This window comes from Somniosus microcephalus, chromosome 6, assembly GCF_052327205.1.
Source record: "Somniosus microcephalus isolate GS21.2 chromosome 6, FLI_Smic_1.0, whole genome shotgun sequence".
Classification (NCBI taxonomy): Eukaryota; Metazoa; Chordata; class Chondrichthyes; order Squaliformes; family Somniosidae; genus Somniosus; species Somniosus microcephalus.
In genome coordinates, this window is record NC_140992.1 from 96944176 (window position 1) to 96971300 (window position 27125).

The 27125-nt window shown below is 41.7% G+C and overlaps 2 protein-coding genes across 2 annotated transcripts in view; one reads left to right on the plus strand and one right to left on the minus strand.

Annotated features, from left to right (window-relative positions):
• The window catches only part of LOC147115935 (SLAM family member 5-like), an 84431-nt gene that overhangs the window by 52413 nt on the left and 4893 nt on the right, over positions 1-27125 (plus strand). The gene's annotated exons all lie outside the window — the stretch shown is intronic.
• Positions 506-25947, minus strand: LOC147115936 (transformation/transcription domain-associated protein-like). Its single transcript, XM_085989543.1, has 12 exons — positions 25795-25947; positions 20409-20600; positions 19145-19340; positions 16389-16427; positions 13816-14081; positions 13174-13274; positions 11529-11585; positions 9268-9469; positions 6897-7061; positions 3571-3661; positions 1586-1785; positions 506-628 (listed from the first exon to the last, which is right to left on the minus strand). The coding sequence occupies exons 1-12, from the start codon at positions 25813-25815 to the stop codon at positions 506-508; spliced, it is 1653 nt and encodes a 550-aa protein (XP_085845669.1). The 5' UTR covers positions 25816-25947.

Consider the following 27125-nt stretch of genomic DNA (forward strand, 5'->3'; position numbering starts at 1 on the left):
CAATTGTTGCCCACTTTGGCAGAAAACAACTTTGCCCGTGCTCAATTTATTCCTCAGTCAAGTCTTAGAACAGTGAGGAGGGGGTGGGAAAAGGAAGAGGGGAAATGCACGCCTGCCAGGCTGCAGTGAAGTGCATCGAATGCACTAATAGCACTAAACTGACACTTCACTCTATAAACGGGCAGTGTGATATTGCAGTGGAATTTCCGTTATTTGCTGTACTCTGGTGGATAACCAAAACTGTGGATAATCAACGTTTCCCAATATTTGGCTTACAATCAATACCCTAAGCATGGGAATGAAGAGAAGCACAGTGCAGATAAGAAAAAGATTATTTCGTTTTATATTCACTAACAAAAGGAGACGCAATGGAACTATAATGGGATGTGCAACGAGGTGACATCTTGTGCAAGGCTTTGTCCCACATAAATTCTGGCAGATAATCAAACAAGGAGAATAATTGGAATACCGATAAAAAGTTCCATTGTGTAATATCTAAGATTCGCTACAAGAGTTTGAGGTAGAGATTGAGCGGTGTTACGGTTTGACTGAGTGCTTTTATAGACACAAACATTTTGCGCGCACATCTGCATCTGCTGCCCTCCAACAGGAAGCGAGTGGCTGGTCCCTGAAGGGAAGAGGGGATAGATGGGGAAGGGGTGGGACAATTGGACTTGAGGCAAGGTGCCAAGCAGAACATTTTTTTTAAAGCTACAACAGAAAGGCCAGCTCATGCAGATATACTGGTCTTATCAGTGAGGGACAGCTTCCCCCATTCCAAGCTTCTAGTAAAACCACTTCTTCAATTGCATTGCTCATTCTGGTAATTACTGCAGATATTTCTGAGCAACTTCATCCTTCTAGAAAGGCACATGATCCTTGTTTATTTAATGCCACTTGGATCAGCACTCTTATGCCAAGCACATATAAATTAGGTCATTGTGGGGCCCAGTTTCAGGCCAAAGCCCACAGTTACCGTGAAGTAACCAGCATCCTGAAGGCTGGGGTCGGCATAGGAACGAAAGATTATCCAGCCATTTTTTCAAAATCTGACCTTGCCAACGGTTTGCAAATTTGTCAAGCGCCTTCACCTAGTTTTGAGGTTGGGTCAACTCATGTCACCTTCATCCATACCCAAGTTGCCAGTTGCATTGCATTACGGACAGAACATGACACCTGCCCACCCCTAGATAGGGCAGGGATTTTGGCACAAGGTGGGATAAAATGGGAGGGGCGGGGGATAGAAATATAGCCAAAAGGAGGAGTTAAAGACTAACCAAGCTTCATCACCAATTAAAAGAAATCCTGACTTCTTCAAACAAATACCCAGTGCCTCTCGAGATGCACCTTTGTACAAACATTTAACCGTGTAAATGCAAAGCAAGCTTAAACATATCACACTGAAGAGCAGCTGCATTTTAACTTTAATCCTAATGAATATAAAATATTATCTTCAAGGCATTTCTCAAAAAAAGTCAAGACAGATCAGGCTCGCGAGAAGAAAGGGAAAGAAGGAAAAGGAAAGAAAGAGAAGAAGCGTAAAGAAGAGAAGAAAGAAAGAAAGGGGAAGAAAGGAAGGACAAACCTCCTCATGCCAGTTTTCACGGAACCACACCATTTGATCCACAATGCCCTCCAGGGACGAGAGCAGGGTCGGGTGAAGCTCCCGCTGCATGTGCATTATCCGGCTGCAGCGCCACATGGGTGCGGTGGCCCGTATCGGCCCGGGGTCGGAGGCAGAGTGAGACTGAGTGCCAACTGAACCCGGCTGCTGCTGTCCTGAGTCTGCAACAGAGAGAAATGTGGCCCTCAGTTAAGCTTCTGTTACGCTTCAGAACAGCTGTTGCAACCACTGCCGAATCCAGAACACTGTTTCCCCAGTTTGTGTTATACCTCCAGTTATCCCGAAAATACAAACTTATACAGTACTGGTAAAATATCATAATGCAAGATATAAATATAGATTTATCACACATACACATACTTATTATCACAGACACACATAAATAATTTTTTTTATTAGCTATATAAACCCAGTTAGGTGTGCATTATTCACTGGAATTTACATTTCCCCCCCCCCCCCCCCCCACCAAAGCATTTAGGATACTTATCAATAGACTTCACATTGGTGCCATCTAAGTGCTTCCAGAGCGAGCATCATCCCCCTCCTCTCAGAAAAGCCTTCTTTCTGATTTACTGACCTACATTTCTCCATTAGCTCGAGAGCCTCCAACTAGCTTCATTCCTAATAGCCACAATGCCTGGGAGATAAAAGGGCACTGCTGCCTATACAAAGGAATTATTAAAAGGCATCTTTATATTCGTAATCCAGCTTGTACAAAGCTGTGGTCACTTAATAAATTAATCTTTACAAGATAAAAGGGGACTGCACATCTTATATTTTTGGTGTGTGAGGAACTGTTTTTTTTTAATCTCTACCTCAGATAAAACTGCAAATTGTTCAGTTTTAATATTTAAACCAAAAACAAAATGTAATTTATTAACCTTTTGAATGCTTGCTGCAAACCCACATTAAAATAAAACCATGAAAGTTTTGGTTCTGATTCCCTTTAGTGTACTTAAAGTAGCATGCTCCGTATGATAGGTCATCCTTTCTCATTACTTTGTCACCTCCCTCCCTGCCTTCAAAAGACCCTTCTCCTTGACCAAAACCTCCGCCTGTGTAATGGAGGAGTTTGTTGTACTCGCTGGAATATTTTGCTATTGTACAAAATATATACTTTAAAAGAGAATGCAGCCGTCAAAGACCCATCTAAATAAAAAATCAAACCATTAAAAATTCTAATTTAACGTCACTACACAAGTTTCACTGATGGGACAAATAACCCAATAGTTACAAGGAAATTTGATGATCGACAATAATTTTCTCAGTTTTGTAAATATCCAATAGCAGGTAATGCGGTACCAATGTATGAAACATTGAAAATATCACGGTAGGAACTAACTGAGCCCTAATCACATTGGCAGCTGGGTATATCTTCCTCTGATTACTTATCATGAAGACAAAAAGCTTCTGTAACTATGTTGGAAACTGGGCAAATAATCTTTAACGGGGCACCACAGTCTGTTACAAACATTTCCTGAGATGAATGTCATTTATTATCAAGTCCTTGTATTAATACAAGACAAGACGAGAGCTTTGACACGAAACCCAGCATTGGCATGAACATCTACACTAAGGGGAATATATATTATATGATTAGATAGATCAAAAGTGCAGTTAAAATATACTTTTCATAGCCAAATACAGAAAATGGAGTTACTGCGTCGAGTTTTAAAAAGGATGTAAAGTGAAGAGAGAATTGACAGATCCTGATAGGAAGAAGGATTGTGAGCATTCTGTGGCCCAAAGTAGAGACAGTGGAACTGCTGATGCTGTGACCTTCACTTGCAGTTCACCCCTAGCCCATAGCAACACTGTCTCTAGGGGAATATGGTCCCAAGGACCCCTACCCAGAATGTCCAATGCTGCAATAACCCCTGTTCCTACACCAGCTGGCTTGGGAACTAGATTAAAGCAGGTCACGTCCACACCAGCCAAAGCCTTACCACTTTTGTAGCGTTCCCGCTGCTCAATCTTCAGGGTCAAATACAGTGTCCTGATTGGGAAATAGACAGCCTGGGGATACACTCTTCCAACCTTAAAAAAACCCACCAAAATACAGGCATTAAAACAAGAGTTGTGTCCAAAATAGCACCTTTTTATCTACCTTGGCAATGTCTCAAAGTGATTCGCAAACAATTAAATTGCACTGAAGCGCAGTGATGTAGGCAAAAGCATTCTGCACACAGCATGATCCTAAAATGCAATGATCAGCTAAATAGGAACACAAATATTGCTAGACAAAAAAAGACCAAAGTCCATCTCGTTCGCCTTCTACCATCTTGGTAGTCACATGGTACAATGGGGTTGTTGACTAATTATAGCAATCAATCTCCATCAATTAGTCTACAACAGGCCCAAAAATCTGATCCTTCCAAGCATGGTTGTCGATAGGTAGCGTTGGTTGAACGAGGAATGGTGGTCAGGACATCGGGAGATCCCCTTGCTCTTCAAGCAGTGTCATGGATCTTTGAAATCCAAACGAGCAAGGCAGCTTGGGCCTTAGGCTGAGCAACGACACCTCTAACAATGCAGTGTTGCCTCAATACTGCACTGGAAACGTCAGCCAAGATCATGTACCAAGTCTGAACCCATAATCTCCTGACTCAGCAGCAAAGGTGCTGCCAACTAAGTCAATTTGCCGTGTTAGAGACACACTTTGCAATTCACAGCCAATACAGACAGGCACCCAATAAGTGATATATCATCATCTTCTATAAGCGGATAGAAAACAATGAGCCTGAAAAGACCACTAACAACCAAGCAATAAAAAACACAAGGAGCTACTTAGCATTTATTGTAGCTATTGTGCTTCAGATCCTGCACTGTCAAATGAGGAATGTGCAGAGATAACATTTGTTGCAGTTAAATTGGCAAAAGTTGGCAACAAAAGCATGACCATACCCTAGCTTAACAATTCCACTTCCTGTCCAGTTAGAGCTTTAATACAAAGTAAGACTGGATGGAGTTACTAACAAAAACTTTTTGTGATGTAAACAGAGTTTCAAAGAAAGACAGACAGACTTGCATTTCTATAGCGCCTTTCATGATCTCAGGATGTCCCAAAGTACTTTACAGCCAATTAAGTACTTTTGAAATGTAGTCATTGTTGTAATGTAGGAAACACGGCAGCGCACAGCAAGGTCCCACAAACAGCAATGTGATAATGACCAGGTAATCTCTTTTTTTGTGATCTTAATTGTGTTCTTCATTGAAATGGTGTCATGGGATCTTTTACGCTCACCTGAGGGGGCAGACGGGGCCTCGGTTTAATGTCTCATCCAAAAGACGGCACCTCCGACAGTGCAGCACTCCCTTAGTACTGCACTGGGAGTGTCAGCCTGGATTTTTGTGCTCAAGTCCCTGGAGTGGGACTTGAACCCACAACCTTTTGACTCAGAGGCGAGTGTGCTACAACTGAACTACAGCTGACACTATTGTAGGTTTATTTATGGACAAATCTTTGTGCTAATAACTGACTAGCTATAGATGACTACCCAGGCAGGTAGAGTGTGTGGAATTGGAGAGGGAATTGGATAGATGTTTGAGGGAGTGAGCGATTGAGCAGTATTAATTTTGGGGGCTGGTCAGGTGGACAGTATAGTCTTTTGTTATCCTGTTCTTTACTATGTTACTAACTGTACACCATTTGCAAATTATCATACTGTTACTGAAATTGTATGCATCATCAACAATTTCAGTGAAGTGTGTTTCATTACTCTGTACCTTCCAAGTTAAATTTATGCCTTCGATAATAGCATTACAAAACAGCTAAAACTGCTTTAATGTTTGATCAGCGATTAATTGGTGAAAGCCAGCTATCATATTTCTGCACAATTTAGTATGTGCATAATGACATCAACCAGTCTTTAAATTAGGCCACAATTCCCAATAGACCCAACACTACATGCTGGCATTGCCTATTAGTGTAATCTTATACACTGTGAACGCAGCAACCAAAGTGAGAAATAGCCACTTAATGTAAAAAGATATAGCCTGCAACAAGCTGAGGATTCGCAGTTGCTAATGAAATGCTGACTAGTCTTGATAGAAGTGCTTCCTGACATCACCCCTGAACGGCCGGCTCTAATTTTAAGGTTATGCCCACTTCTGGATGCCCTCACCAGAGGAAATAGTTTCGCTCTATCCACCCTATTGAATCCTTTAATCATCTTCAACACCTCGATTAGATCACCCCTTAATCTTCTATACGCAAGAGAATACAAGCCTAGTCTATGCAACAATATGATAAATATATCTCCCACCTCGCCAATTTAACACAAATTCAATAGTTCAGACACCTGCTTTTTCTGTTACCCACTTTCTAACACTCCTATTCCATAACCTTACTATCCTTCATTAACGCACTGAAGGATCAAAAGTCATTTAACAGGAAAGTGGAAAGGCATAAACTCGGAATCTATTTTTCTATAATCTACAGTTTCAGTAACTTGCAGCTTAGTTATGCAAAGTGTGTCATTGTAAAGAACCTATTCTGGGAATATACTTAAATCTTTCCCAGGAATAAGTTTCCCAATTGTGTTCGGGACATAAATATGTAATAGAAATGTCAGAGGATTAATAGACTACTGTAGGAGCAACTGTGATTCCAAAATGCTAGATTCTTTTGACAAATTGAACAGTAAATTTTGTAATATTAAAATACTTGTACATATAATGTTGCATTATACATAGTGCAGATTTGTGCAGAATTGGCCCTTCACATTAATCAAATTCTGGTGTTAAGTGGTTTATATGGATACATTCAATATGGAAGAGTGAATTTATTCGATGAATGAGGAAAGTTTGATAATACCCTAATCTGTGAGTTAGAAGTTTTTTTTTAATTCATTGGATGTGGGCGTCGCTGGCCAGCATTTATTGCCCATCCCGAAATGCCTTCGAGAAGGTGGTGGTGAGCCGCTTTATACAACTTAGTGGCTTACTGGACCATGTCACAGGGCGGTTAAGAGTCAACCACATGGATCTGGAATCACATATAGGCAGATTTCTTTCCCTAAAGGACATTAGTGAACCAGATGGGTTTTTACGACAATCTGATAGTTACCTGGTCACCATTACTGATACTAGCTTTTAATCCAGATTTATTTAATTAACTGAATTTAAATTCCCCAGCTGCTATGCTGGGATTTGAACTCATGTCTCCAGATCATTAGTCAAGCATAACCACTATGCTACCGTACCTAGGTAGGTCCTCATTCATTCATGATAACCCAAAGCTCAGTGTTAACTTTTACAAACGCATACGTACTTGACTGATCAGGTTAAGAAGTAGTTTTCCCTCCGAGCCAACCAAGCATGTCAAGAGTTGAGGAATCCAGGCCAGCCATTGGATGGGTGGCACGCCAATGCAGTACTTGTCCACTGCGTCTGCAAGCGTGTTCTTTTCATCATCAAAACTTAGTAGCCAAAGGACCTGGGAAACGCAGGCAAAACTGGAGTTTAGAAGAATGAGAGGTAATCTCATTGAAACGTATAAATTTCTTAAGAGGGCTTGACAGGTAGATGCAGGGAGGACGCTTACCCTGGCTGGAGAGTCTAGAGCTAGGGGCCAAAGTTTCAGGATAAGGGGTCGGCCATGTAGGACAGAGATGAGGAGAAATTCCTTCACTCAGAGGGTTGTGAATCTTTGGAATTCTCTACCCCAAAGAGCTGCGGATGTGGAGTCATTGAGTATATTCAAGACTGAGATCGATAGATTTTTGGATATAAAAGGAATCAAGGGATATGGCGATAGAGCGGGAAAGTAGAGTTGATGTAGAAGATCACCATGATCTTACTGAATGGCGGAGCAGACTCGAGGGGCTGTATGGCCTACTCCTGCTCCTATTTCTTATGTTATTAACACTTTCCTACCTCAGAGTTATGCCCTCACGAAAAAGTCAGCTCACAATGTCAAAGTGTCGCACTGTGCTACCCAGTATGCAGCGTATGCAGAGCGTCCGGTCCCCCAAACCACACATTTTTGATTCTTGGGGCGGGTCAAAGGAGCACCATCCAATGGCAGGACGGGCTGGAACGATGGTTCAAGTCACGTGAACCTGCTTGCCAATTACAATTTTAAAAAATTCATTCTCCAGATGTGGGCATCACCAGCAAGGCCGGCATTTGTTGCCCATCCCTAGTTGCCCTCGAGAAGGTGGTGTTGAGCCTTCTCACGATCATGGGTCAAACATGGTAGAAAGTTAGATAACTGGAAGATTTGTTAACCCTCACAATTTATATGAAAAATCCAATCTCACAATCTTTCCGTGGCAATTGAGCCCACTGCATTATTCATTTTTGAAGTGGAACAGACTTTTCACCACAAAACTCAAGAATTTATTTCTGCCAAAGTACATTAGGAAATTATGTAAACAAAAATTAAACTCAAGTTACATAATTTCATATCTTAATGTAGTCATCATGATTAAATTCATGAACAGCTGTTTACCAATAAAGAAAGGGCATTGTTTACAACAGGTTTTACAATAAATGCTAAATCCAAGTGCAAAATGAGAGTTTATGGCAAGGCAAGGTCAAGTGAGTTGCTAAAAGTCCATGCTGCTGTGCAATTTTTTTATGTTACTATAAAATGGCACATAACAATTTGGTATCTATACCATGCAAGCCCAAGGTGGTTACTCAAATAGAATAAACTTTGCATGATATTCTTGTATAGAAAATAAAATCCAATGTGTCAAATCGTTTGCAGCATGCAGCTAAATAACACATACATCAAGAAATGAAATCTGGAATTCTCACAACACCAGGGTAATGTATAGCAGGAGAATTTTAACTGGTAATTTGAACTTTAATACTTTATATTAAAGCTTAATGGCTGAATCAGCCTGGAAGAGATTCCCATGCAGAGGTGAAAAACAGGCATAAACAAAATTTGTCAGGTAAAACTCTTAAGTGCACCAAGAAATTCAGTTAACATTACAGATTTAATCCCAACTATAAGTACAAACACCTCTTTAACAGGAGTATTGTCAAGATAGAATCCATAGAATAGTACAGCACAGGAGGCCATTCGGTTCATCGAGTCTGCGCCGATTCTTTCGAAGAGCAATCCAGTTAGTCCCACTCCCCTGCTCTTTCCCCATATCCCTACAATTTTTTCTCCTTCAAGTATTTATCCAATTCCCTTTTGAAGGCTACTACTGAATCTGTAGTGCATTCCAAATCCTAACGACTCGTTGCGCAAAAAGGTTTTTCCTCGTGTCACCTCTGGTTCTTTTTCAAATCACCTTAAATCTGTGCCCTCTGGTTATTGACCCTTCATCCACTGGAAACAGTTTCTCTTTAGTTACTCTACCTAAATCCCTCATGATTTTATACACCTCTATGAAATCCTCTCTTGGCCTTCACTGCTCCAAGGAGAACAACCCCAGCTTCTCCAGTCTATCCACATAACTATAATCTCTCATCCCTGGAACCATCCTAGTAAATCTCTTCTGTACGCTCGCTAAAGCCTTCACGTCCTACCTAAAGTGTGGTGCCCGGAATTGGACACAATATTCCAGCTGGGTCACGTAACATGGTCAGAAGGTGTGATTTACTGTTTCATGTGCATTAAGTTTAATGTCGCCATTCTCAAGGGTTTCACTGAACACTTGCCTCCGCACAGCAGTCCTCACCTTGGCCAGATACTTCCTCGACTTGCTCTCATTCTGGTGGCGACATGCGTGCAGGTAGCAGGTGATGGCCGATACTCCAAGGTGAAGCTGTCTTTCTTTGACAAAGATGTTCTCCAGATAGTCCCCCCACATTGCCCAGGCTTTCACCAGCACATCGTGCATCTGGACAGCTGCGGAAAATGCTTTGTTTGCTTCCTCAGATCTACACAACAAAGTAAAAAGACAAATAAATGCATGCAAAATATCAGTTCAAAGAAATCGATCCTGATCCAAGCATGGAATTCTAATCCCATTGCACTATTTAGAAGAGGAGCAGAGGAGTTCTCCCCATTATCCTGGCCAATATTTATCCCTTAACCAATATCACTTAAAAAAAAAAAAAAACAGATTATCTGGTCATTATCACATTGCTGTTTGTGGGAGCTTTTTGTGCACAAGCTGGCTGCCGTGTTTCCTACATTACCACAGTGACTACACTTCAAAAGTACTTCATTTGCTGTAAAGCACTTTGGAACATCCTGAAGTTGTGGAAGGCGCTATAGAAATGCAAGTCTTTCTTTCTTCCTTTCTTTAATGTAGCAAACTACCTCCCCATTATATTAGATTTCTGATATTCATTAACTCTGTCAGTTCTGCGCTCAGAGTTTATGACATTACATACCACCACTCGACTAAATTATTGCCTTGCAACTCACTGTCATATAGCCATGTATCTATTTGCATAATTCTGATTCAAGTAAAGAATGTTTCCCAATTACACATTTCCATTTGCTGATTACAAAGAATACTGGAAGCCATCTTCTGTGCTGAGATATATCACTGACAGTGTGCTGTGGATAGCGCTCATGGCTCTCAAAAGGGCTACAATGCACAAGTCAGTGACTTATGGTTGTCTTTCACACACGTTAAATAACCTCATAACACAGATTGTGACGCACTATTCAATCAATCTACGAGTGCTCAGAAACACAAAATCCAGGCCATTAAGTAATAATAGCACTAGAACACAAATAATCGTTAGTTTAAATTCTACTACAGCAAGACCCATTAAGTACATGGCATACTGGGTACTTTTTCCATAAGTGCTGCATAAATTCTCTCAAATGAGCATGCCATTTTTCTGGCAAACAAGTTACGCTGAATTCAGCTGTTGAGAAAACTCAAGGTGTCCAATAAGCTACATTTGAATAGTAAAGGAGCATGCAATATAGGGATTCCAAGCACACAGGAGCTCAAATGCCAAGAGGCAATTGATTAGTTTATGTGCACTCCCAGGTACATAACTTCTTATGATCTCTAGCTCTAACACCTTATTTAGCACATCGCTGAAAAATAAGGTACAGGAAAGATCAATTAGGTAGGAAAAAATAAACTTAACATAATTTTTGCTACATTAAAGGCTCATGTGGAGCATAAAGACTGGCATGAACCTGCTGGGCTGAATGGCCTGTTTCTGTGCTGCAAATACCTGTATTCTAATAATTTTCAAAAAAAGAGAAAATGATGGAATAAAAGACTACAGTGCAGTTATTATTTAATTTTATTTTCAGTGCTTATTTTCTTATAGTTTGGGGCTATTACAATATAACTTCTGCTGGCATTTGAGCAGCATTATACTGCATTAGAGTTTCATTCAACAGCACAGTAAGTGGGCTGGAAATTTGCAAAACCGCACAGCTTAAGCAAGCAGTAATTTCCCCCTGGGCTGACTGGCCGTCTAAGGGTTAATGCTTTATGCAGGAAGTGAAATATTATTACTGCTGGATTATTAATCAAAAGCTGTAACGCTGCAAAATGCCTATCAAATTTATTGCTGCAATGGATCGCAGTGTGCACTGCAACATTTAATTGGCTCTCTTTGTAGAAAGGTCATTTGCTTAAAAGTGAGTAAAATGCGATCTGAAATATTTGTCAAACACAGTTTTAGTTATGAACCTCCGAATAATGGCACAAAAGTCTGTTTGGCAGCAAAACTGTAACAGACACAGTCAATAAACAATCGCTTTCATTGGTGTAAGAAGGAAGAGGGTCACATGCTAGAAAGCTGTAGGCAGGTAAATTTGCAGAAATAAATCAGTAGCAGCATGAAAACAACATGCATCACAGAAATATTTAAAAAAAGAATGTAGCACTTAATCTTCATAAGTTGACCAATTTCCCCTCGGAACATTTTGTCTGCGTTTTGCCAGGCAAGCTAATAACACTTGGAAAAATAAAGTCGAAGGAACAAACAAGGTGCATGATGTGTCGGGTTTTAGTACCTTACTGCGAGGGTGAATGGATGTTCATTGATGCACCGCCATGGAGGCTCAGCACTGCTGAAAATAGCCGTAAAACTGGGATCTTAAAGGTTACAGGACTGTGATTTCATATCAAAGTTACAAATCAAGGATAGGCCCACACAAAACTGACAGATGAACAGATGGATCATGCTCCCACAGAGACCATACATCATGTAGCAGCCAGTACAAAGTATGTTTGTGTGCATCAAGCAGAGGGGTTATCTAAACTAGTCAGCTTAGACCAGGAATACCAAACAAGTCAAGGGAGAAACTATGCGGTACGAGGTGCCGGGAATCAAGTTGAAGGCTGGGATCAGCTGAACTCTGAGACTGAGCAGGGAAGTTTGCTAAAAATGCTTTCAAGAACACTCTCCCCACTGTAGAAAATAAGAAATACAAGTTCTTTAAACCAAGCAAAGATAATTTTAATTAAAAACAGAAGGCTGGCTGACACTCAGCTGGTCAGGCAGCATCTGTGGAGAGAGAAACAGAGTTAACGTTTCAGATCGGTGACCTTTCGTCAGAACTGGGATGAAAGTTCTGATGAAAGGTCATCGATCAGAAACTTTAACCCCACCTTCCTTCCTCCACAGATGCTACTTGACCCGCTGGGTGTCAGCCAGCACTCTGTTTTTATGTCAGACTTCCAGCATTTGCAGTATTTTAAAGATAATCTTAAGATTGCCATATTTAAAAACATAAATGTGTTTGTCACATAAATTGCTCATCAAAGAGCTAACCAGAATTATACAATGTGGGGGGAAAGGAAAAGTGATGGGGATGGGAGTTACCTCTCTCACATGCAAGGGGCACCCAATGTGAAAAACATCGGAAAAGGTGACAGGCAACCAGTGATTTTCCCTTGACGACATAAGACTATTCAGAAGTGGATGGAGGATAGAAACAAGGAATGTATTCAGGGCACAGCAGCTGAAGCAGTTGACAGCTCGACTCCCAAGCAAGGTTAGGAATTTAAGCCCGAGGTTCCTGGTCAATGAAGCTTGCTTGCTTCAGTTGACTGAGTTTTGTCAGTTCCCAGCAGGAATGTTAGATGAAACAGAGTTATAGATGCAAGGCTTTACATTGACGGTGGGGGGAGGGGTAGAAGAGGGAAGAGAAGGCTTTACATTGGGGGGAGGGAGAGAGGGAAGAGAAAGAAGAAAAAGAAACACAGGAAAAAACTGGCCTTGACTTGCCCTGCATCGCTCGCTAGGTAAATTGGAAGATGCACCATTGGCATTAGTGGAAGGATTTGCAGCCCAAGCTCTCCTCGCTGGATTGTGTGAGGTTGTGTACATTTCCCAGGCTGGAAAATAGGAAGCCGCCTTCCCCTTAAAAAGCCCCGCACAAATTGTTTTAGTAATGAACGAAACAATGACAGTCAAGGTTACCCAGAATGAGAGGTGCACGTTCGAGAGAGGAGAACAAGAGCAAGAGAGAAACAGAGACCTACAAGTTAAAGCAGGACACAAGACAGAGGAAGATCGCCACCTATTTATAGCAAATCCAAATCACTTTTTTTTATATAAACACACTCACAAATTCATTATAGATGGCAAACAGTGGAAATCTTCCCCCTTAATGGCAAAACAAATAGATCGCGTTGCAACACATTTTTACATACTTATTAATCTGAGCAAGGAACATCCCTTTCAGCGCATAGAATTCAGCTGTCATCTCCTTTGTGAAATACTTCAGATTTGTTGATTCAATAACTTCCAAACCCTGTTTGGAACAAAGTTGAAGATTAATAAAAGTCTGACAAAGTATTCTTTTTATAAAAAGATCGCCCAAGAGAAGTACAGGGCCTCAAGATAGCTAAATGAGTGACCTTCTGTTGATCAGGCTCTGAACAGCAGTCTCTACTTGACAGTTTTGTAACTCACCAGACAATCAATTATTCTTAATAAGTTATTGATTTTGCTGTGCAGTAATAGAAGCAACACAGGTGTTTAAAAAATGCTTCCGATTCCCTTGGGTTACATTCCTACACACAACTGGAGATTATATCTTTCAAATCTTAACTGTCAAAACACACTGCATTTCAACTCAAAACTATGAGATCCAATTTAAGTTTTTGTTCTTACTTTCTACAGTAGCCACAGATAGACATCATGCCTCTTCTGTGTCAAACATCAACACAGACAACAATCAAAGCGCCCAAAGTGGACTCAGGTTGTGAGCCTTCTTTTCCAGAGGCAGGTCACCAGCAGACCCGACCTGAACCATCGCCGTTTCTTTTTGATGGATTGGCCGTGTTGCCTACCTGCATGCATTCGTTTTTGCCCATAACTCCAGCCTGCTGGAGATAGCACTTGACCTGCTGTCGAATCTTCTGAAAGCAGTCCACGATGGGCACGGTAGGAATGGTATGGATGCGACTGAGGATATCGAGGGCCACATTCACCAGGCCCTGCTTACGGGCGATCTTCCCGTACTGGATGATGGCGGAGGCAGAGGCATGGACTCCCAGCATGGCGTTATTTGAGTTGGGGTCATGCTGAGAGCTGTTTTCATAGGCTGCCACGATCGCTTTGGAGAAAAAGAGGAGAATTAAAATAGTCTATTATTTTTCAAATTTGAAAAAAAGGCCACGATTTGTTTTGAGGCCCGTTTAAAGAGATTTTGGAAATGAGCTACATTAGTGACCGGTAATGACAAGATGAAAAAGTGATCCTAATTGAATTTTATCACGTCGGATCTGGTGCAGGATCTACTTTCTGCCACTTGATAATGTCAGTCCAATATTTTCAGGTAATGCAATATGTGGGGGCATTTTCAAAAGATCTGAAAGTATCTAGTGGTGGTAAATAGAGACTAGGAACATAGAAACAGGAGGCCATTCAGCCCCTCGAAACTGTTCTGTTAATGCACCAACATAATTTAAAGAAACTCTGACTTGAATTTTGAGCCCTCAATGATGTTTTTTTAACCTATACATTAGCAAAGGCGTAGCTTTTTTTTTTGCACACTGTTTACTGATGAGGAATATTACGAATGATTCACATCCATGAAAACCTGATTCTGTCTCACTATTTTCATAGAAATTAACGGCACAGAAGGAGGCTATTCGGCCCATCGTGTCTGTGCCAGCCGAAAAAGATCAATCCAGCCTAATCCCACTTTTCAGCTCTTGGTCCGTAGCCCTGTAGGTTACGGCACTTCCAAGTGCACATCCAAGTACTTCTTAAATGTGACGAGGGTTCCTGCCTCTACCATCCTTTCAGGCAGCGAGTTCCAGACCCCCAAAACCCTCTGGGTGAAAACATTTCTCCTCAAATCCCCTCTAAACCTCCTACCAATTACTTTAAATCTATGCCTCCTGGTTATTGACCCCTCTGTTAAGGGAAATATGTCCTTTCTATCCACTTTATCTATGCCCCTCATAATTTTATACACCTCAATAAGGTCTCCCCTCAACCTCCTCTGTTCCAAGGAAAACAAACCCAGCCTATCCAGTCTTTCCTCATAGCTAAGATTCTCTACTCCCGGCAACATCCTTGTAAATCTCCTCTGTACCCTCTCTAGTGCAATCACATCTTTCCTGTAATGTGGTGACCAGAACTGCACGCAGTACTCTAGCTGAGGCCTAACTAGTGTTTTATACAGTTGAAGTATAACCCCCCTGCTCTTGTATTCTATGCCATGGCTAATAAAGGCAAGCATTCCGTATGCCTTCTTAACCACCTTATCTACCTGGCCTGCTACCTTCAGGGATCTGTGGACATGCACTCCAAGGTCCCTTTGTTCCTCTACACTACTCAGTGTCCTACTATTTAATGTGTATTCCCTTTCCTTGTTCGCCCTCCCCAAATGCATTACCTCACATTTCTCCAGATTGAATTCCATTTGCCACTGTTCTGCCCACCTGACCAATTTATTGATATCTTCCTGCTGTCTACAGCTTCCTTCTTCAGTATCAACTACACAGCTGATTTTAATATGATCTGCAAACTTCTTAATCATACCCCCTATATTCAAGTCTAGATCATTGATATATACCACAAAAAGCAAGGGACCTAGTACTGAGCCCTGCGGAACCCCACTGGAAACAGCCATCCAGCCACAAAAACACCCAATAACCATTACCCTCTGCTTCCTGCCTCCAAGCCAGTTTTGAATCCAACTTGACAGTTGCCTGGATCCCATGGGCTTTTAACTTCGTGACCAGTCTGCCATGTGGAACCTTATCAAAAGCCTTGCTAAAGTCCACATCAAATGCACTACCCTCATTTACCCTCCTTGTTACCTCCTCAAAAAATTCAATCGATTTTGTCAGACATGACCTTCCCTTAACAAATCTGTGCTGACTATCTTTGATTAATCAGTGTCTTTCTAGGTGCTTCCTATCCACTATATCTCGGGCCCTCAATTTTATACATCTGCCCTCAGCCTCCTCTGCTCCAAAGAAAACTCTAGCCTATCCAATCTTTCCTCAAAGATCATTTTGAACAGGTAATTGGACTATGGGGAAAAGGACAAGGAATCTGATCTCAGCAAAGAGTAAAAATGGCAGTCTTAACTTTAAAAAAATCTTAATCAGGATTCAATTTTAGATAGACTAGCCACCCGCTCTACAATTCACAGATTTACAAATTTAAGGGTGAACCTTGGCCCTCGATTAAAGGCATGAGAAGGCAGTCACCCTATTTACAGAACAGGTTGATCTTATAACATTGTGGCAAGGAGGAATGGTTTTGCACATGGAAATGTTTTGAGCTTTATCAGGGTTTTACCATGAGGTGAGAGTTATTTCTTGGGAGTATTTGCAAACATTTCAACATTAAATGAGCTCAAACCCAAAGTCATTTTGATTTTACAAACTCATTTGTTCCATACCTGCTTTCAGTTTTGTAAGATCAGCTGTAGTCCGTCCCACTGAAACGAATGGAAATGCGAAAAATAGCAAGTTTCCTGCAGTGCGCTACGGTTAAACTCTATTCAATTACAGCTTCAAATCTTACCGCAAATTTTTTAATATTTCATTTTCAAGAAGGGACTGGTAATTATTCTACGGGTTATTTTTGCACAGGAAACATTGCAGGAAACATAGGGACAGGAGGAGACCACTCAGCCCCTCGAGCCTATTCCACCATTCAATTTGATCATGGTTGATTTGTATCTTAACTCTATCTACCCGCCTTGTCTCCGTAACCCTCAATACCCTCACCCATCAAAAAGCTATCAATCTCAGTTTTGAAATTTTCAATTGACCCTCAGCCTCAACAGCTTTTTGGGAGAGAGTTCCAGATTTCCACTACCCTTTGTGAGGAAGGAGAAAGTCTTTGTTTAAACTTATTCTGTAACTTTCCCTTGTCCCCCCTCCCTCTCCCTGCTGCCTGTGGCAAGATATCAATTGATCACAATTAGCTTTGTGCCCGATTATTCCTTTAACTTTATAACAGAATTAATTTTTAACTTCCCCAATCCAGTACTTAATCCTTAAATTAGCAACAGTATAATAGATTTACTCTTTGAATTCATTTGATAATTCAGTCAATAAATTGAATTAAGCAACATAAATAACATTTAGTGCTAAATAACAATCTGAACTATCAGACAATTTGAATTAAGCTGCTTTGAATTAAGAGACTGTAATCCCCAAAATGTTTCATTTTAAAAGCTAATTATCTTGAAATTATTTACAAATTACAACAAAGTATTTAGTTCCATTTATTACTGGCAATTGAACAGTGGCTTCCTTCACACATCGGTAGGTTGGGCAGAAGTGGAACAGATGCACAATGAGTATGTTGAGTTGAATCCTGACAAAAACACAAAGTTGCCAAGAAATCTTCTGCTTGAATTCATAGAATTTTACAGCACAGAAACAGGTCATTCGGCCCGACTGGTCTATGCGGTGTTTATGCTCCACACAAGCCTCCTCCCACCTTACCAATGTTCCCCCTAAATTTTTGGGGGGCTGTGCGGGCCCTTTAACGGGCTGCGTGCCCATTCAAAATCCCGCGCGGGCACTTTTTTTTTTGCATTGTGAAGCCGGCTCACCAGCAGCGCGGGACCTCGAGACCGCTGTGCAGTCGCACAGCTTAAAGGGAACTTTGCACCTTACCCCATTAACATGCAAACTCTTGTTTAATGCCAGACACGCTTTGGATTCTACATTTAGAGGTCGAGTCCCGGGCGGGGTTTAAGTAACCCGGCGATCCCCAGAAAACACAAGCAGCTTCGGTTGGGCGAGCCCCTGGTGGAGGGGAGGGGTACCCCTCGACGGAGGAAACGCCGTCAAAGGCAGGTGAGCTAATCCTTGAATTGGCCAACAGCTTCCGCAGCCTGCAAGGGGTGACGCAGCCCAGGTACAGAACAGGTCAATGGAAGAGCGATTGTGGACAGTCCCAAACACAACTCCAGGGTTCAAGGCCTTGTATTAAAAAGGTGAGGATGACAGTCACAGGGGCTGCGTCGATAGTCAACCCATGATGACATTGATGGGGCAAGTTGGGGGGGGTGGTGGCAGGGGCTTTAGGGCCAACAGCAACTTGCATTTATATAGCATCTTTAACGTAGAAATAGTCCCAAGGCGTTTCACAGAGGCCTAATCAGACAAAAAAGGATGCTGAGCCAGATTAGGAGTGACTGAAAGCTTGGGCAAAGAGGGAGTTTTTTTTTTTTTTTTTTTTTTTATAAAAAGAGTGAGAGGTGTGAAGATGCGGAGGGATTTAGGGAGGGAATTCCAGAGCATTGGGTCACGCCTCCAATATCTAATTAAAATACATAGTTCTACACATTTATTATACTCTAACCCAAACAAATACCACCCCTCCCTAGGTGAAAATGTTTCTTTTGTATCAGAGCTGATGTCAGGAAGGATGTATGCATCATATTTAAAACACATTAGGCCTGTTCATACACATCATCCTATCAACCTTGCAGTGCCTGAACATAGGAACAGGAGGAGGCCATTCATCCCCTCGAGCCTGTTCTGCTATTCAATTAGATCATGGCTAATTCGTATCATAACTCTATCTACCCACCTTGGTTCCATATCGCTTAATATCCTTACCCAACAAAAAACTATCAATCTCAGTTTTGAAATTTTCAATTGACCCCCAGCCTAATTTTTTTTTTTTGGGGGGGGGGGGGGGGGGGGGGGGGAAAAAGAGAGAGTTCCAGATTTCCACTACCCTTTGTGTGAAGAAATGTTTCCTGACATTACCCCTGAATGGCCTAGCTCTGATTTTACGGTTGTGCCCCCTTGTTCTGAACTCTCCCACTAGAGTTCACCCCTTAATCTTCTATACTCCAGGGAATACAAACCTAGTCTATGCAACCTGCCCTCATAATTTAACCCTTTTAGCCCCTTGTGTAATTTTTCAATCACACCACAAGTTGAGAGACAGGCTGAAAATGAAGAATTAAATAATCTGCGTTACAGAAATTCTTACATTTTCACTATAATCTACGTATATCCATCACACACAATGGATTGGAAAGTTGTTGAAACCCACAGGGTTACATCAGTATCGAGTAACCCAGAAATAAATGAGGCCCCATCAAATTCACTGCATGAATGTTATACATCAGTAACAAGCCCACACGTAAAATACATTTTGACAGGCACGTGCATCAGGCCATACCTTGATAGTGATGCTGTCTCCACATGAAGATGCTGCTCCAGTGAGAAAGGTCATCAGACACAATGGGCAGACGGTTCCGCCAAGTCTTCACCACGGTCTTCATGTCGTGTAAACTTGTGTTTCTCCCCAAATTGGCGGGCTGCAAACCGGCATTTATTTGAGCAGCTTCTTGCAGTTCAATAATTTGCTGAGCCGCCTACAATTTGAACAAAATTCCATCGTTAGATTGTAGTGAGTCTGTACGCATGGCAACTGTAAGTATAGGTGTACCAGGGAGAATGTGTGGCATATCCGGAAGTGTAATCAACAACCCAAGATATCAAAGGCACGCACAACAAATGGCAACAGCTATCCTCATCACTAAACAAGCTTGGGTGTCAACAGCATACACAGAATGTGATGACATTTGGTACCCACAAATGTTCCACATAATTAAACCTATAAAAGATACAACACACTGGAGCTCCAGGGGGCCTGGTAACCTAGTCTTGCTGAGGCTAGCATAAGCAGTCAAGACAACACGTTTGCGACGTCCTGAAGGAGTCCTTGGTATGCGAGGTTCTGTACCTATATCTCATATACACTGCATGCAAGGAGTTGTGTTTTATTAGCTCATTGACTTGATTTAAGAGTATTAACCAGATGTTTTCAGTGTTTCCTAGTGCTTGTATTTTATATGACAATATCCTATAATACCCCCACATACGGTAATAGGGGGATACATGACAATATCCTATAATACCCCACAGAACGGCAATAGGGATATATGACAATATCCTACATAAACCCAACAGCAACTTCAATATTCTTCCTTAATTAGGCTGATCCTGGAATTTGGTGCTTAATACCCTTACCTCCCTCCCTCATCCCCAGACCAAAGAAAGCTGCCTGCATATTGAGATATGCATTATGTCTGCATATAATGTATCAATGCAACAAAAATCAACCACAGGATTCTTTTTTCTTTTACATAATAGACATGAGTATTTTCAATACATTCATAGGTAGGCGGGCAGTAAGAGCAAGTGGCAAATCTGTCAGTTAACAGTGAGGTAGATTGTGTTCTTATTCTATCTTTCTTCCAGACAATCAGATCAACCCAATACTATGCTCCAATCTGTGAGTAGCTACTGCTTTCTAATTTTAAGTCTGTACTACAAAACAAGGCGCATTAATATGCTGATAATTACACACAGACAGACACACACACATGGACTTACAAGTAAACTCCCAGAGCCACACATTGCCAGCATGGCGCTCTCACCTGAAGCAATGGTGTATGGACATGTGAGACGATGTGCGGGAGTCTCCGCCATTCCCGGATTGCGAGACTGCTGGCCATCTCCACCAGACGCTCGATGAAGTTAAGCTGTTGCTCTTCGGGATGGCAAATTGCCAGGTAGCCTCGGTACATGTTCACTTTCCAGGCCACCTCTTTTGGGCAACTCAGCTCCACCTAAATGGCATTTAAATAGAACACTCAGCGCTCGCCACAGCATTTCCTCCTCTTAGTGGCACACAATGGGGGGATGTGAAACACATGGCACATTTCAGAATACTGGCCCTGATCTAAACTGCAATCTTACTCAGGAGGGAAGAGTTTTGAACGATACTGTATTATGCACCATTCACTGGGCAAGAGCCTCACGTTGTCAAGGAAAATCATAGCCATTTAGGTGCTTTTGTGCTATTACACAAGCCCCCACAACTCAGCAGCACATATGACCCATTATGAGGGGTTTTGATAAGAGTAAACAAGGAGAAACTGTTTCCACTGTCAAGAGGGTCAGTAACCAGAGGACACAGATAACTGCCAAAACAATCCGGGGGGGGGGGGGAAGGAGATGTGGAGGATTTGGTTTACGCAGAGAGTTGAGATTCAATAGTAACTTTCAAAAGGGAATTAGATATATACCTGTACTTGAAAAGGAAACATTTGCAGGACTGCGGGGAGTGGGACTAATTGGTTAGCTCTTTCAAAGAGCTGGCACAGACACGATAGGTCAAATGCCCTCCTTCTGTGCTGTATGACTTTATGATATATTTATGTCACAGTAAAGCAAGGTTAGCTGCCTTGTAGGATCTTCCTTGTTCTTCAAACGCATTATTCTTCACATACCAAAACGTCAATAGTAAATAGACAACGGAGAGGGAGGAGAGAAATCGCAGGGGCAAGCTTAAGTGATGTCAGCTGTGATTCTCCCTCTCTACTTAACACATAAAAGCTGCTCCAAAATACACCACTTCTATTTTGCACTTAAAAATGAATGGTGATGACAACAAATAATTCAAGAAAAGGAAACGATCCAAAGGAATGCTCAAGCAAACAGTTAGTACGCAACAGACAGCCCTACAAGGCAATTCTTTACAGGTTCCTTCTCCACGTAACGTACTGAAATATAAGATTAAATTTACTAATTCTCCCCAAATAAAATCAGACACTACCAGGTTAAGGCATTATTACACATGAGAAATTTTAAATTACACAACTGGAGGGGTTTAGAGGTGTGGAAGCAGAAATTTGTGAAGGACTAAATTTAGAACCCACAGGAGGAAGCTACAGCATTCTCAGGAGCATTCGACTTCCAGGTTCCATGCACAAGATGCATAAAGTAAGCGATGACAAATGGGCACATGTATGTATGTATGCGATACCATGAAAGCAAAATAATTCCACCGAAATGTTTTAATGTTGCAGTTTTCACAAATGGTCCCCTTACTCACTAGGATGAGACCTGTTGTAGCTCCTAATGTGCTTAGCTGCCTCAATACAACAGGATACAAAGGGATGGAAGTTACGCTACAGTTGTATTAAGCTCTGGTTAGATTGCATCTGGAGTATTGTGTTCAGTTCTGGGCACTGCACCTCAGGAAGGATATACTGATCTTTGAGTGGGTGCTGCGCAGCTTCACCAGAATGATACTGGGGCTCTGGAAAGAAGATAAGAAATAGGAGCAGGAGTAGGCCATCTGGGCCTGCTCCACCATTCAATAAGATCATGGCTGATCTTCTACCTCAACTCCACCTTCCGCACTTTCCCTTAGTATCCAAAGGGTTAAATTCTGAGGACCGGTTGCATAGACAATGTTTGTATTCTCGAGTATAGAAGATTAAGGGGTGAACTAATGGATTTGATAGGGAGAAACTATTTCCTCTGGTGGGACAAGGGGGCATAATCTTAAAATTAGAGCTAGGCTGCTCAGGGGTGATGTCAGCAAACACTGCTTCACACAAAGGGCAGTGAAAATCTGGTTGAAGTCAATGGAGAGCAATATTGGGTGGGATATAAAACCGGCGTTCCACCCGATCCCGTGGGATTCCTGCCCAGAGCGTTAGGTTAAAATTATCCCCGATATGTTTAAAAAGGCAGAGGGGGAAAATACACAGCGATGTGGTACTGAACCATACAAAGCAGGAAGGTACTGATTCAGTCTTTCAATTGTGCTGAGTTAGTTACGCATAACAAAAAGGCTTTGGAACACAGATGGGCGATAGATACCCAATTTTCTTTTAAGCATAGCTTTGGAAAAAATAAATGATGGAAGATCCCACTGCAGCAGTCCGAGCTCTCCTGAAAACCAAATATCATAGATCCAAAACATTGCACTGGGGGCAATGAGGCTCCCTGAAAGCTTCTTGAAAAGGCAATGCAACGCCCCTTTAAAGAACAGAACATCTTCGGAATTATTTTAGCAATACACAAAATTATCACGCGTCAGTTCTCATCAGTTACAATAAAACAAGCCAGCTGTCATGGGCATGGGCTAACGAAATATAAACCCCCAAGAAACCGGCAGTTGCAATACTGGAGAGACTGAACAAACAGCAGGCGCTGAATGAAGGCTTTTCATGCAAAACTTCTCCTTACCCTTGCTCTTTTTAAATTAGTCATGAAAATTGACACCAAAAGAAAAACATATTTACAGAGGCCTGTGCCCAATGTTAATAATATTATGGACTTTTGCTATTTATCATCTGATTAACAAAAGCAGTATACTCTGTGCCAGATGCTCTGTTAAAACATCGTTGATGCACAATGCAAGGGCTATGGGGAAAGGAGTGGGACTAATTGGAGAGCTCTTTCAAAGAGCCGGCACAGACACGATGGGCCGAATGGCCTTTCAGCGCTGTACAATTCTCTGCAGTGGCCACTAGAGATCACAAAGTCGGAATTGATCAGTCGTCGCTCCACCTCAGCTCAAAATTCCTAAAAGATATTTTTTTCTCCTGCGGAAACTGTGCTTTATTTCCCAGATGCTGGCACCTGTCACAAGCCACAAATTAGTAATGAGCAGATGCTCTTGCAATTATTCAAGAGCTGATCCGTAAACACAAAAAAGTCAGAATAAATGTAATCAATTGTCAGATGAGAATCAGGGCATCTGGGAACACAATCTTCCTTAGGACTGTATATTTCCACATTAGGGGAGCATAGGAACAGGAGGAGGCTATTCAGCCCCTCCTGCCTGTTCCACCATTCAATGAGATCATGGCTGATCTGCGACCTAACTCCATATACCTGCCTTTGGCCCATTATCCCTTAATACCTTTGGTTAACAAAAAGCTATCAATCTCAGATTTAAAATTAACAGTTGATCTAGCATCAATTGCTGTTTGCAGAAGAGAGTTCCAAACTTCTACCACCCTTTGTGTGTAAAAGTGTTTCCTAATTTCACTCCTGAAAGGTCTGGCTCTAATTTTTAGACTATGCCCCCTAGTCCTAGAATCCCCAACCAGTAGAAATAGTTTCTCTCCATCTACCCTATCTGTTCCCCTTAATATCCTGAAAACTTCGATCAGATCACCCCTTAACCGTCTAAATTCTAGGGAATACAATCCTAATTTGTGTAATCTCTCCTTGTAACTTAACCCTTGAAGTCCGGGTATCATTCTGGTAAACCTACACTGCACGCCCTCAAAGGCCAATATATCCTTCCTAAGGTGTGGTGCCCAGAACTGCTCACAGTACTCCAGGTGTGGTCTAACCAGGGCTTTGTATAACTGCAGCGTCACCTCTACCCCCTTGTATTCTAGTCCTCTAGATATAAAGGCCAGCATCCCATTAACCTTTTTGATTATTTTCTGTACCTGTTCATAACATTTTAATGATCTATGTACCTGGACCCCCAAAGTCTCTTTGGACATCCACCGTTTTTAGCTTTTCACCATTTAGAAAGTGCCTGTTCTATCCTTTTTAGGTCCAAAGTGGATGGGCTCACATTGAAATCCATTTGCCACAGTTTTGCCCATTCACTTAATCTATCAATATCCCTTTGTAATTTTATGCTTTCATCTACACTGCCTACAATGCCGCCTATCTGTGTGTCATCAGCAAATTCGGATATATGACTTTCTATGCCATCATCTAAGTCGTTAATAAATATTATGAATAGTTGAGGCCCCAACAGAGATCCCTGCGGGGGACATTGGGGGACGGGGGGAGAAAAAAAACAATGTTGACTACCATCTACAAGATGCACTGCAGCAACTCGCCAAGGCTTCTTCGGCAGCACCTCCCAAACCCGCGACCTCTACCACCTAGAAGGACAAGGGCAGCAGGTGCACGGGAACACCACCACCTCAGAGTCACAAACCATCCCAACTTAGAAGTTTATCGCCGATCCTTCATCGTCGCTGGGTCAAAATCCTGGAACTCCCTCCCTAACAGCACTGTGAGAGTACCTTCACCACACGGACTGCAGCGATTCAAGGCGGCGGCTCACCACCACCTTCTCAAGGGCAATAAATGCTGGCCTTGCCAGTGACGCCCACATCCCATAAACAAATTTTAAAAAATTCAGTAGCTCGCAGAGGTTGCTGAAGGTAGAAGATCTGTGCTCAATGTGGGCTCGGCACTGCACTTCCCATCACGGCAAGCTTTCCGATCCGAAGCAAGCTGTCACCAGGATGCTGGGGTCAGAGCCTTTCTTCACATGGCTTGGAAGGTTAGATCAATCACTCTATGGCCACTTTCCGTCATTTTTCTTTTTTAAACTTAGCTGGCTGCCCAACACATGGAAAAACCCACTGCCACGTAGGCGGGTCTCAACATGAAGCAGTAGAGAAATCCACACACGTACCGAGTGTCTGTTAGCCCGACATGAAGCGCACACTCGCCCTATAGCGATATACACCTTTTAAGTCCTGAGAACTTGTGTGCAGGTTGACATAACCAATTGATCGCTTAGCATTGGTTGAGGTCAGGAAGCAGCCACATCTTTTCAGCCAGGTAAGGTTCCCACGAGGTACAAATAGAAAATGTTAAATATTCACATCAAGAAACCATATAAAGGACTCACACGGAGTCAGTGCAAACAATGGGATGTGGAATTTAAAAGTTCACAGATCTGACCGTAATGTAATTTTTCACCAAAACACACAAAGTGTTATTTAATGCTAACACAAAGTATATTATATAATACCAATAGCCAAGCTAACATTAAGTAAAGAATGACCTGACCTATGCACATTGCTATGGTGCACAACTCACTGCCTACAACTGGCATGTAGTCAACGTATGCAAAAGGAAAGGAATAATTAATCTAGATATTCTTGAGTAAAATATAGTAATTGAGTAGATAGCATAAAGAATATAAAATGTAAATGATTTAGCGTATAAACAGGTTCATTTACCACAAGAATTGCTTACCTGCACCAGTGCGTCTTTCATAGCAGTCCAGTTCGAAACTCTCCAAGCACATTCCAATACTAGGTAGGGATTAACATGTCCTTTGGACTGGCCGTACTCGGTCAGTGCCTCCCACTGGTTCAGTTCCTTTGAGCAGCTGTTGATTATAGAACAGAATAAAAGCAATAAGCAGGTTAGGTTCAGGAGAAAGTAGTGTCTTTAATTAGCTCCATGAACATGCACCCATTTAACATCTTTCCCATGATACATTGCTGTATTTTTTTGAACTACAATGAAATCTTTGGTGTATACCATGACACTGGTTTTGCAATTCCACATAGATTTATTAATTTTTCCTTTAAAAACCATTGACCAAAGAGAGGTTCCTGATGCCACAAATCCTACTTCCCAGAAGAAAGGATTTCTTGTGCCTTAGGACCATAGTGTGAACTGTAGGTGTTGCACAGAACGCATCTCCAACAATAGTCCGACATTCCAGGGTGTAGAGCCTGCCCTTCCTGCGCCAGAGACCACTTCTGCTCTTCTAAAGCCTCAAACCAGACTACTAATTTACAGGATGGACAGAATTACAGAATACGATCCCTAAAACACTGGTAAACATCAGTGGCCCTGGCAGTCAGATTAATTAGGTTCTGTCCCACTCCTGCCAGCGATAATTATGACTACAAGCACTGATGAATATCAAGGAAGGTCTGTTCCAGCTTGGAGAGGGTTCTAATTATCTCTCTAACTTTTTTTGTGTGCGTGGTTTGATTTATTCAATTTCATTTCTTATTCAAATGTCTTCCCAATGGAAAACAAAAATGCAATGACTGCCAGTGCCAGCCTGCTGGTTGACAGATCAATGCATGGTTGAGTTACTAGTACCAACTGTGGGCTGCAACACCAGGGTCCAGATTCTCACTTAAACCCCAGCAACTATATCGCGCCCACTGCCAGCACATATTGGAAAATTGTGGGCTTGAGTTCTGATTTGAAGGAATACAGCATGATAAGGGCCTACTGTGACCTTGGTTTTGAATATTTATCTGAAAAAGAGCTCTTCTAAAGCCTCGAACCAGACTACTGATTTACAGGATGGACAGAATTACAGAATACGATCCCTAAAACACTGGTAAACATCAGTTAAAAACATGTTACTTATAGGTTAAAAGTATTTTAATAGTATCGCTAAAACAACCTTCACTGCACTATTTTCATTGATGAGGAGAGCTTATCAACAGAACTTCGACACACATTAATAAAGACATACAAAGTAACAGAGAATTGAAGATCCCGGCACTGCTACTCATCCATTAATGTAACAATTGCATTTATATAGCGCCTTTAAT

Coding starts and splice junctions, on each gene's coding strand:
- LOC147115936 (XM_085989543.1), bottom strand. CDS start 25,815: ATGAAAGACGCACTGGTGCAG. Junction 9,470..11,528: donor CCATTCACCCTCGCAGTAAG/GTACTAAAACCC, acceptor TTTGTTGTGTAG/ATCTGAGGAAGCAAACAAAG. Junction 7,062..9,267: donor CGAGGAAGTATCTGGCCAAG/GTGAGGACTGCT, acceptor TGCGTTTCCCAG/GTCCTTTGGCTACTAAGTTT.